Source organism: Mobula birostris, chromosome 5 (genome assembly GCF_030028105.1).
Source record: "Mobula birostris isolate sMobBir1 chromosome 5, sMobBir1.hap1, whole genome shotgun sequence".
Lineage (NCBI taxonomy): Eukaryota > Metazoa > Chordata > Chondrichthyes > Myliobatiformes > Myliobatidae > Mobula > Mobula birostris.
In genome coordinates, this window is record NC_092374.1 from 49,775,217 (window position 1) to 49,788,157 (window position 12,941).

The 12,941-nt window shown below is 39.5% G+C and overlaps 1 protein-coding gene across 10 annotated transcripts in view; it reads right to left on the reverse strand.

Annotated features, from left to right (window-relative positions):
• Positions 1-12,941, reverse strand: part of LOC140197686 (receptor-type tyrosine-protein phosphatase delta) — a 606,878-nt gene that overhangs the window by 177,095 nt on the left and 416,842 nt on the right. For all 10 annotated transcript variants that reach the window (XM_072258000.1, XM_072258002.1, XM_072257999.1 and 7 more), the window contains exons 10-12: positions 9,344-9,488; positions 5,100-5,405; positions 4,195-4,388 (exon numbers count right to left, since the gene is read on the reverse strand). In XM_072258000.1, coding sequence (XP_072114101.1) covers positions 4,195-4,388; positions 5,100-5,405; positions 9,344-9,488 — 645 coding nt within the window. The remainder of the gene's footprint in view (positions 1-4,194; positions 4,389-5,099; positions 5,406-9,343; positions 9,489-12,941) is intronic.

Here is a 12,941-nt window from a genome sequence, read left to right on the forward strand (position 1 = left end):
GAAGTTGAAGAAGAGGCAAATTTGGATGGTCCCAAACGTACCCGTCAAAACTAAACTGGATTGTGGCTTCCCAAATACATTACACTTAAATCATTTCCCCAGTGATTCAATGTGTGAAGTTGATATTGCATACTAATTTAGAAGGAAGAATATATACTTCAATTGGACCAACTGCATATTCCATAAGACCACAAGCTGACAGCTTAAAATAAACTATTGATGCATTAGGCAAAAGCTTGTCAGTATTATTGAAAAGGAACTCTCAAGCAAGTCAATCGCCAGAACTGTACTTCATATCTAACATGCTAGAAAAGCGATTCAGGAAATTTGATCTAAGCTAACATGTTGACATTTGGCTTCTCAATATTGTTAAGGTGTCGAATCAGGGGATGGAGTTTCATTGAAATTTAAAACTGAAACAACATTAGCACAATTTATTCATTACTTCAGAGAAGGTAATGCCTTATTGTGATATGAAGGTAAATAACAAAATGGACTACCATAATCTGTACATAACAATATTCTCCATTTATGACACGTCCTAATAAAGTTATGCTGTTGGGATCCTTTTATTTTTGTTTAAAACACCTCCAAGTGTAACAAGTGAGTGTTTTAACCTGCTGTGGTGAATCTTTTATACAGTTGATTATCGTGGAAAACTTTGAACCTGATACACATCAGGAATGGTGGCACAAGAGCCTGCACATGCTGGAATCTGGAGCAATAAACGAAGTGCTAGAGGAACTCAGCTGTCAAGATGAAGGGTCTCGACCCAAAATGCTGAGTGTCCATTTCACTCCACAAATGCTGCCAGACCCATTGAGTTCCTCTACCATTCTACTTAAGACATCAGGAATCAAATCTTCAAACACCTTATGTACTGTGTGTGTATTCATATTTTATTACTGACCACAGAAGAAAAAAGAGAAATGTGTTTCTTTAAAACACTGTTTAAAAATAATAGATTTAGTTATTTCATGATATTCTTACTACCCTTGATTGAACTACACAGGTGTGTACCCTTACATTAATTTCCACTTTTCTATTGTATGTACTCACATAGGGACTAAGATACGAACAATAAGTTTAAACCTGAAAATGAAGCAACTTTCCAATCCTCATCAATTTGGTGGATACTATTTGATGTTCAGAATCAAGAGAACCACTTCAATTCCAAAAGATCCAATTTGACTGTCTCATGAACTTTCTTGGAAAGACAACTGTACAACCTCCTACTGCTGCTCCTCATAATTACATTGATGATAATCCTCTATCTTCCCCATTGGCCCAAAGGCTGCAGCTATTCTTCCCAGTCAACCGTCAGACATGAGGGTTTGATTGAAACCTGGATTGTCCAGCTGAATACAGCTACTGCCTTGATAACAACTTTTGCCTCCCTCCTACCTGTAAAACAAGGCAAAGTCCAAAGATGCAGAACAAAGATTAATTTCAAAGCATCTTGAATGCAGAAAGTCCCATCTCTTCTGATAGGAGAGGACTGAACTTAAGCAACAGAGGCAGTAATAGATGAAGGCTCTTTGACCCAATCCGTCCATGCTGACCAACCTGCCCTCCTGAGCTAATTTGCCTTGTGTAATGGCCTCTCAGTAAGATTTCACTGCTTATGTAATGGCCTCTCAGTAATGCTTCACTGCTAATGTAATGGTTTCTCTGTAGCAGCAATGTTTGGGTTATGACTAAAGATAACGGGGGCTTTCGAATGTACGCCATCCAATGAGAGGAGTGTTTTTCTTTCTTGTATGCCCGAGAGGTTTAGCAGGCTTTTGTTCGGCGGAAGATGGAGAGAGAAGATGCCAGACTGGGGAAGTCGTAGTCTGCAGGATGGAGTGGACTTGGAATGGGGTCGGGAATCGACGCCTGGGGGGGTGGGGGGGGATCGATGGAGAACGAACATATGGGAAAACAGTGAGCTCCAATGTTACACATTAGAATGTTTCACGAGAATGGGTCCTTATTCTTTTTTGTTTCTTTACTAACCCTATAGTTAAATTAAGAATTATAAAGCTCAATCATTTAATTGCATATTGTGTACTGTTTGTTATTCTGTGGTAATGATTTTTAACAGGGGAACACATCACATAGCATCCACCCAAACAAGATTTCTCAGTTTTCGCCGGGCCAGAGGCTGTCCACCCCTAGAGTAAGCCGCTAGCTGAGCATGAGGGTTACAACTGAATTGGTCAATATCCCTCAAAATCTTTCATATTCATACACCTATCCAAATATTTTTTAAAACATTGTAATGGTTTAATAGATTGTAATCCAGGTAGCAGGGTGGAAAGATAAGAAACAGAGGTCTAAACAGAAGAATTTGCAGCTTAAAAAAGGTCAGGCTACATTTGGAGTATTATGTGCAGTTTTGGTCACCCTACTACATGAAGAATGAAGATGGCTTGGAGAGCTGCAGAAGAGGTTTACAAGGATGATGCCTGGATTAGAAAGCATTAGCTGTATGGAGAGGTTATACAAACTTGGGCTGCTTTTCATTGGAGTACCAGGAGCTGATGAGACACTTGACAAATGTTTATAAAATTATGAAAGACCTAGATAGGGTAGAAAGCCAGAGTCCTTATCTCAGGTTAGAACTACCAGAGGGCATACTTTAAGTGGAGAGGGGAAAAGTTTAAACAAAATATGCAGGGTAAGATTTAGATTTACACAGAATCCATTTGGTGTCTAGAATGGGGTGCTGGGATGGTGGTGGAAGAAACTTGTTTGTGATGTTTAAGAGGCATTTAAACAAGCACATGGACTTGCGGGGAATGGAGTGATATGAATTTTGAGCACGCAGATAGAACTAGTTTAATTTGGCATCATGGCAGTGTAGACATCATGGGCTGAAGGGCCTCTTCTATATTCTATGAATGCAGAGATGTGTATTTGCATTATCAGCTGTCTAAGAATTGGAGAGCTAAGTTTCAAGGAAAAAGGAGTATACCAACCGGTTTCAGCAGTAGAGCTGCAGAAACATGTTATAAAAAGTAGTTTGTGGAGTTTCAAAGATTAGTTCTGAATCAAACTGAGTCAGCATCACCCAGGTCAGAGTAAGGAACTATGAAAGAAAATGCTGTAAAATGCATCTCATTCCATCACAAGCTCACCTTCCTCCCTGAAGCACAATGTATCATCAAGATCGTGACCTTTGGCCCACCATCTCCATGTCAATCAAGTACTCTTTATACTAATGCATTTATAACCTCAAAATCTTAATTTTCTCTCTTTCTCCCTGCAGCCCCCCCTTCTGTTACCTCTGCAATCTAAGAATACAAACCCTGAACATTGGAAGTGGAACGTGTGGGGAATGGGGCTGTTTCTCATGTGTGACTACATACAATAGATTGCATCATATTAAAATAATGTTGTCCTTGCTTTAAAGCAATACAGCTGGTAGAAGTGAAAAGATAAAATACAAAGACAGATACATGTAAATATATATTTTCCATTCTCTAATTGAACATACTGAAATTTAACAAGCACTAAATCATTGTCATTATTTCAGTCAGCCTCCAATGCACTGGAATTTTAACATACAAGAGTTTGAGAGACTATAGAGAGTGGTGGACTCAATCAGTTCTATCGTGGATACAGGACTCAACACCTCTGAGGACATCTGCAAGAGACAATGTCTCAAGAAGGTGGCACCCATCATCAGGAACTCCAACTACCCAGGCCATGCCTTCTTCTTGGTGCTACCATTAGGCAGGAGAACACCTCGAGGTTCAGCACCAGCTTCTTCCCCACTACCATCAGGTTCTTCAGCTGACCTGAAAAACCTTAACACTACTTTGGATTATATATTTATTTCTCTCACAGTCTTGGACCATTGCTATGAGGTGATATGGCACAGAATTGGGCCCCTGGGCCCAACTGGCCTATGCCAACTGAGATTCCTGTCTAAGCTAGTCCCATACACCCACATTTCCCCCTATCCCTCTGAGCCTTTCTTATTCATGTGCCTGTCCATGTATCTTTTAAATGTTGTTAATGTACCTAATATTGATGGGCTTATTTTATTATTTTGCATAAGTGTTATGTGTAATTTATCTTAATTTAAATTTAGGTTAACTTATGTTTATCTTTATCTTGTAATATACTGTGCTGCTATTGCCAAAAGCCCACATTCATGGCACTTTTGTGTATATATGTCTATGATGTTAAAAAACTTGAACTTACCTGTGCATCTGCCAGCATGACATCCTTGAGCATGGGTTGTCCCCTTGGTTCTCCATGTTCCATCCTCACGTAATGGACTTGGTAGCCTCGTATTTGTCCGTGCTGTTTATTTGGAACTGGTGAGCGCCACAACACTGTAATAGCTGTTGAGTTCAAAGCCTCTACCTCGACTTTGCGAGGAGGACCACTAGGAACTGGAAGAATACCATTTGATTAAAAGAAAAAAAAAGATGACACCCTGTCCCTCCAAATCAGCAGCACAAGGACAGACCCACTATTTTTCAAAAGAGATATATGAATGTGTCACTTTTGTCCAAAAATGCTTCATAAGCTGAAAAATCTTTCTAAAATATCAAAAATGTGGAAAAATGTGAAAAACATGGAGGAAAAGGTACAAATACTAAAAACAGAGGAAAAAAAGACAGCCAAGGATAATGCTTTGTATTCCAAAGCATCACAAAATGCAAGAAGTTTTTAGATCTGACTTTAAAAAAATGATTCCAAAAAGCTATCTATTGTTGAGAAAAAATGTCAGCTATTTTTGGGTCTCTCTCCCAGGACTGCTTGGATTTTCACAGACCAACATCTCCTGAAATCCAGTAAAAAAAAACAATGTGATATGTTGGTAATCTGAGAAGAACTTTGAAGCAACTTTAAAAAAAGCAATTGAAAAGAATACTGCTGGAGGGCCAAATTTTAAGAACAGCAATCCACTACTGGAGGTGTGAGAAGGGTTATAAAAAAAATCAGCGGTGCCTTCTCACTGTTGAGGGTTCTAGATTTGTAGTCCAAAAAGCAACAGAGGGTGGTCTTCAGTAGAGTGAGACACAACAGTGAAAAAGTGTCAGCAAGGGAAGAATTGATAGCTGAGAAAGTTGCTGATTGGTTAGGCTTTGTCAACATACCATCCTCATCTGTGCGAATCAACACGGGAGAGCTCTCTGGGCCAGGTCCAACCTCAGTGTAGGCCGTCATAATGATCCGATATTCTGTCCACTTCTCCAAATGTTCAAGCAAATATTGGGTGGTGTCTGGCGGAATATCCAAGACCTCGTTGGGCCAGCTGTCTTCTCGGTCGTTAGGTCTGTATTTGATGGAGTATTTGGTGATGATGCCATTCTGGTTCTCTACTGGTGGGGGCAGCCAACTTACCAAAATGCTCGTTGAACTTGGGCTGGTGCACTTGATGTCCTGAGGTGGGGCTGATGGCTCTGTTTTTTTTTGGAAGTTGAGTCGAGTACAGGGGGTGGGAGTGAATGGGTGAGGGAATCACAAAAGAAAATAAAAGAAAACCAACAATGGGAGCATATCCAACAACTTAAAAGTAACAAAAAAAATCATTAAACATAACAGGTTTTCACAAATTAAAATATGACACCTTGGCTTAGAAAATCAAAGGCAACTCAAAAAATAATTTTGGGTAACTTAAAACTTGAAAATGGGAGTGATGGTAAGAGAAATAAAATTTTGAAAATGGAGCCTACACGTAATATTACCTACCTGTAATTACAGATCTTACATCATGTATATCTCTTTAATTGCTCTAATCCTTTTTTATTACCTACCCTTCATGAACAGCTGCATGCAGTAGGGCGTTTTACCTTCTATTTCAGTTACAAATAATTCTATATTCCAAAGAAAGAGAGCTAAGTGAAATTCCAGGTACCTACCTACCACACACAAAGAGAGACACGTTTATTGTCTGTCAATGGGACCCACCTGCGACTGATGGAAGTCACATACAGCCTGCTTCACTCCTTAAAGGTCAAGTAACAAATGCTTCTGTTGCAAGATTCTCTGCAACATTGTCCACAGTTGAATTGTTTTACTAATAATCCAGCAGAGATTGTTTTACCCTCTGAGAGCATATGTTCAGCTGATGTAATACACTATACAGAATCAAATAACACAATCTATCACAGGGAGAAAAGATTCCACTACTTTGAGAAATCTTCCACTCTGCTTTCTGAACAGTCCATGAACCGATGAACAGTAACTCATTATTCCATTTTTGCACTAATTACTTAATTTTATAATTTATAGTAATTTTATGTCTGCAATGTACTGCTGCTGTAAAACAACAAATTTCATATCATGTAACTCACTGATAATAAATCTGATTCTGAGTTCCATTTTATTCTGTAACAGGGTCAGATTTTATTCTTCTTGTCACTCTGTGCCTTTGCTATTGACCATAATTAAATTAACATTAAGAGCTAACCCGAGAGCTGTTAATTCCCAGCTGCTTGCAGCAATAAGTATACCTGTGAATAGCAGCTTGCAGAATCAGCACATTTTGATTGACATCTACTGCATAGTGCCATTGATAGCTGATTAAGAACTTAAGAAGGTTGGAATGGGAGTGGACCACTCAGTCCCTTAAACCTAACCTGACATTCATACTACCCCCAGCCTTATCTGCTCAAAGCACTCAATCCCTGATCTTTCAAAAATGTTTCTGGTTGCTTTTTAAAATACTCATAAAAGATCTACCCTCCACAACTGTCTGAGGCAGAGGATTTCAGAGATCCACGACTCTCTGCAGGAAGAAACATTGACTACTAATGGAAGTCAGGGGTTAAAAATGACAAGGGTGCTGGGGTGAGAGCTGGAGATTATTCTGAAGAGTTGGGGGAATCAGAAGTCCTCTGATTCTTCTTGCCTTGTTATCTTATGACCAATAACTTCTTTCCGGGTTATGGAACCAGGCAGAGGCCAAACCAACTAGTGTGATGCTGCTTTAATGTACTAGTGTAAAACTGGATGATTGGGAGTGGATAAACAAGAGAAAATCTGCTGATGCTGGAAATCTAAGCAACACACACAAAATGCTGGAGGAGCTCAGCAGGCCAGGCAGTATCTATGGAAACAAAACAGTCAACATTTCGGACCGAAACGGCCCTGCCGAAGGGTTTCAGCCCAAAATACCGACTTACTTTTTCCCATAGAAGCTGCCTGCCTTGCTGAGTTCCTGCAACATTTTGTGTTTGTTGATTAGGAGTGGAGCCTGAAGTTGGTAACTATAGGGAGGAATGGTAAATTCTCTGTGGAACATAATGTTTGCTCTGCTAATGTCAGCAGAGGGCTAACACTGGCCTGGACAAATATATGACTATTTCCTTTGGGGTTGTTACGGTTCCTCAGGTTCAGAAGAATACAGTATCGAGGAGCACAGATAAGCCATCGTGCCCAATGAGTCTGCTCTGCCATTCAATTATGGTTGATTTATTTTCAACCCCATTCCCCTCATAATCTTTAACTCTGCTACCAATCAAGAACCTATCAATCCCTGTCTTAAATACACCCAATGACTTGGCCTCCACAGCCTTCTGTGATGAATTCCACTGATTCACTATCCTCTGACTGAAGAAATTTCTCATCTCAATTCTAAAGTGATGACTCTATATTCCAAGGCAATGCTCTCAGATCCCAGACTTGCCCTACTAATGGAAATTTCCTCTACTCAGCTCTTTCATTGTCTGGTAAGTTTCAACAAAAACCCCTTTCAATGAATACAGCCCAGAGACAGCAAATGCATCGAAAGGAGAGGAGATTAGTTGAACACCTAAACAGTAGACCCAACTTGCTTTGACAGGTGCTACTTTCTTTGCTCAAGGGCCATTATGCATGAAGACTGTGTCCCAGGAGTGTATGAGCTCTCTGGAGGCACCACCAGTAATTCTGTGTTAAATTGCTGTTCCGATTTGTGTTGGAAAGGGATGGAGAATGTGGAGTACAACTTTTGCCATGAAAATGATATGATCTATTCTGGGATAAGTCTCTTCTGTTCCAGATGTGCTCATAAAAATGAGTAGTAACACATACACTTTCTCAGCTTTTAATTCTTCTCTCTTTGATATGCCTTGTCTGGTATGAGAGAGGCAGCAGAGATTTCTCTGAATGAAAAAAATCTTCTCATAACTCTTTGTTAAGTCATCTACACAGCCTTAGGGAGCATTTCGCAGTGCTGGAGTGAATCTCTGCTTTAACATAAAATGACTGGTGGTGTCTCTGCAGAGCACACACAGTCCTGTGACATAATTTTCTTGCATAAGAGTCCTTGAACAAAGGAGATATGGCCAGTCAAAGCAAATCCAGGCTACTGGTTAGATGCTCACCTAATCCACTTTTGTCAACGATACTAATCCAAAAGGAAGATTCTTTCTTTAACTCTGATTGTCACTTTCTCAGTCAATAACACTGAGGGAAGGGCTTTGCATCTGTTGATTACTATAAAAGCTGGAATATCATGATGATTGCATGCAAAATTATCCCCAAAGTTGCTGAAAGTGTAAACTGGAAAATAAAATCTGACCCTAAATACTGTTCATAATTAAAATTTATCTTTTTTTGTTTTCATACTGTGGGCACAGACAGGTGAACTCTGCATCAGCTGCACAAGACTTCTATCAGTAATTCTAAAAATCAACTCTATCAAAGAGCATTCTATACCGGAGGTATTAAAACAGCAGTCAATTGTATTAAAATGTTTTTTAAAGGTGAAACATCATTAGCATTTCATTAAGTAGTGCCCAGAATTTAATCTTGTCATTTGACCTTTAGGGCTTCATTGAAAGTAATGACACTTAGAGTATAATAGATAATTTTGCAGTTAGTTGACCTTTGCAAGTTTTCTCATCATTCCATGCCCAGTAAAATGTAGATCATTATCTGCCCCAAGTTTTATTTAGAACAGAAAATAATAAAAGTTCAAACTCCTGGTTCCATCCTGTTGCTGAATACTAGAAATGCCACTACTGACTTCTAACTAGAATAAATTTATGGCAAATTAGAATCCAAATGCAATCAATGTTGCAAGGCAGAAATGACTATGAAGGAATAAATGAAGTGCATTCAAGATAGATTATGCTTAAATGAACAACAAAGGTCAACTAACAAGAAGCTTCCTATTCTTCAGTCCAAATATGTTTTAGTATTTATATATAAATATGTGTAAGTATGCACACTGTAATCCCACCTGCTTGAAATATAAACCTTTCAATCCTTAATGTTTCTCTCCTTTTGAAGCCTAAGTGTGTTTTATTCCAATACCACCTGCTGCATGATTCAGCTGCTTGGGACAGTCTACCCCATCAGGCGAACAAGATTACAACAGAAATCACCAACTAGTCAACAGAAGAAAACCTACTAGTTTCCATGGTTTTGGCCGAGATCTGGGAGGTTGAAGCTCCGAGCCCATGCTCAGAGTGAGCAGCCAAGCGGAAGTGGTACATAGTGTTTGGTTTGAGATCCTCTAAAAGGTAAGATGTCTTTGGCTCAAATGTGACTTTTTGCTGTGGAGGGAATCAAAAAAATGAGGATGTACTTTCTGTGCATTCTAATTTGAGGCAAATCAAGAATAAAAACACAGAACTGTGAACACAACCCAGGATATCATGTAAACCAGCCTCCGTACTAGGGATTCCGTCCACACCTCCTACTACCTCAGACAAGCAACCAGCACAGTCAAAGACTCCATCCACTCTTCCATTGGGCAACAGATATAAAAGCTTGAGAACAGCTTGGACAGCTTCTATTCCACTGTTGTAAGACCCTTCAGTGGACCCCCTGTATTATAAAAATGAACTCCTGATCTCTCCATCTACCTCACTATGGCCCTTGCACTGCAATTTGTTTACCTGCACTGCATTTTCTCTGTAACTGTAACCCAAGATTCTGTATTGTTACTGTTTTTCCCCTTGATGTAGTTATGTACGGAATGATCTATCTGAATGGCACATAAACAAAACCTTTTATTGCATCTTGGTACCTGTGATAACAATAAGCCAATTTAAAGGTAGTCATTAATAATTACAGTCATACACATAAACACAAAGCAATGGTCATTCAAGAGGTAAAATTAGCTACAGGCCCTCTCCAGCTTATGAACTAGTGACTTATGCACAGGTCATAAATAAGAACGAGCATTTGGGAGACCAGCAAAGTTGATTTGCTGCCTGCTGTGGGGCTGACAGCATCTTCTGCTGTGTGAGAACTTTGCTTGTGGCAATATCATTGTGTCTTGCAGAAAAATAAGAATATTTGAGTTAAGCTCCCTGGTTTAATTACATGTTGTTCCTGTTGGCCTTTGTTTGTTATTTAAATATACTGTCAGGCAGCTATAGTTCTGACTTATAAACTATTCAGGTTATGAACTGTTTGCAGGAATGGAAACCTGTTGCAACCTACGAGGACCCTTAATGACAGAGTAATGACCTGACAAATTGATGGTAAAAGAAATAAACTTCCAAGCTTTTACTGTGACTTTTCAATGAAGACAAGTGAAAAAAAATGGTCAAATTACATATTGATTCTAATTTAAGAATCAATATATCAATATGTGAATCAATATATAAGAATCTTGTACGCTACCAGCACCATATGTGCCCAGGACAGCTATAGAGTAAGGCTTCCTTTGTTCTGTTTCAACAAAAACCCTTAATCCCAACTGCAGAATAATGCCCCTTGCTACAGTGTTAACTCTAAATCCTATACCAATGATTACACATGTCAATTTAGTCCCAACAAGACCAAATTATTTCTGCAGCAGGCTGCAGTGGAAATGCTATCTACATCAAACAACCAGTCTGAGAACATGTTCTAGTCATTAGGATTGAGGGTCCATCCCACCGAGAACTGGACACAAAGGAGGAGAATCACGTCACACTGCACAGTACGTCTACAATATATTTCCCAGTGGTATGAGTAATCAAACATATAAAGTGTCCTTAAGTGGCCTAACCCTGACACTAACTTTATAAATTTACATGTGGGTAATTGCTCCCACATTGTAGTGCTCCCTTGGATCTCATCTCACAGTTTTTCTTGAGACGAATAATCAATTGACTTTTACAATGGTTGGTGATTGACATGACCAGGTTTTCATCTCTCAGGCGAAGTGGAACATTATTCCATTTCCTGGAAATGCACCCCTGAAAAGGATTAGTAGCAACACATTATATTCTGCCTGTAAAACAGACCTAGCTGATGGGAGTGGAGTACAGAGTACTCATGCTGTTCTATGGGTGTTCAGCACCACTAATCGGGGATGAATTTCCAGGTTGGTGCTGTCTGATGATGTGTCACCAACTTGCACAAATTAAAAGGATATTCAACCTTGTCCAAACAAACACAACCCAAGGAGCTAGACTACAGGAAGGACAAACAGTGCGGAGGGGCTTTAGTGAAAAGTAGAATTTTGCCTTGCAGGCGATAAAGGGAACTTGAGTCAAACGGAGCAGCATGATGAAGCATCAACATAAAGTGCAAGAGAGCAGGAAGCGCCATGATTATTTTTCATAAATAACACTTTTAGTAGAGAGGGTAGTGGAGCAACTAGTCTGCAGAGAAGTATAAAACCTTGCATGTGTGACTTTTCTATGCCCCCTGTATATGGAGCTGGTCTCTTGTGATGGCAATTATCCACTCAAAAGTGCATTTCACAGTGCGTTGTAGAGCAGAGAGAACATCGTTCTCAGAAAATGGGAACAGAGGTAGATGGAGTGTTGAGGAAGGCAGGTAGGCATATGGCATGCATGCCTTCATTCACAGGCTTATAATATTAAGAGGGTAATTATACAGGTTAGATAGCCAGTGTCTGTTTCAGAGGGATCAAAAACTAAAAGGCATGCTTGAGGTGAGAGGGAGGATGTTTAAAGGCAAGTAGAGGTACATATTTCATTCAAAGAGTAGCAAGCATCTGGAATAAGCTGTCAGAGGAAGTGGTGGAGGCAGGAACAGTAACAACACTGAAGAATGTGCAGGGCACAGACGCTATGGAATTAATGCAGGCAAGTGGGTTTAGCATAGTTAAGCCAGTTGTCAGCATAGATGCAGTGAGCCAAAGGGCCTATTTTTATGCCTTACAACTGCATCCAGGTACAAAAAGACTTCAACTATACAAAAGCTTTTGATACAGTCAGACACCAAGATCTTCTGGAAGTGCTTCAAGATCTTGACATAGATGGGAAAGATATACGTTTCTTAAGAAACTTATACTGGGACCAGACAGCATCCATCAGAATAGAAGGTGAAGTGATTGAGTATGTGAATATCATGACAGGAGTCAGGCAAGGTTGTGTCTTTTCGCCAGACTTATTCAACCTGTATAGTGAAAATATATATGTAGGTGGCAACACATCAAGGAAATGGAGGTCATCCAAAGAACAAGGGATAGATCTATATAGAAAACCATGCTCACCAACGTCTGCATCGGATACAGTACCTAGACAGACAACTGCATGACTTCTGAACTAAATCCTGGTAACATGAGAAACCAGATTCATCAGTTTGTAGATGCATATGAAGTAATTTCTCACAGATAGGCTGTGTGTTTCTGAAGCTCTCCATCCTAGAAGGTTGTGAAGGCTGGATCACTGGGCTTATTTAAAGAAGAAATAATTTATTGAAACTAAGGAAAATTGAGCGTCTTGGAAAATAGGTACAGAAGAGAGTCCATTCCTGGGACAGATCAGCCAAGATCAAAGTGAGTGCTGCAATACATTTGAGAGACAGGTGGCCTATTCCTGCTCCTACTTTGTTATATTCTTTCACAAATTATTCCACTTTCTGATGGCAAGGTTTCCTAGTAGGCAACTCACCTTAACTTATTATGTTCTTCAGTGAAATAAGTCAATTAAAGAACACCGATGGAAAGAATGTGTAAAGGAAATCACACACTCTCCACTGGTGGTCTGATCCCATGAAATTAAATGAATATTTTGCCAAAAGTAAAGGAGTCAACATTC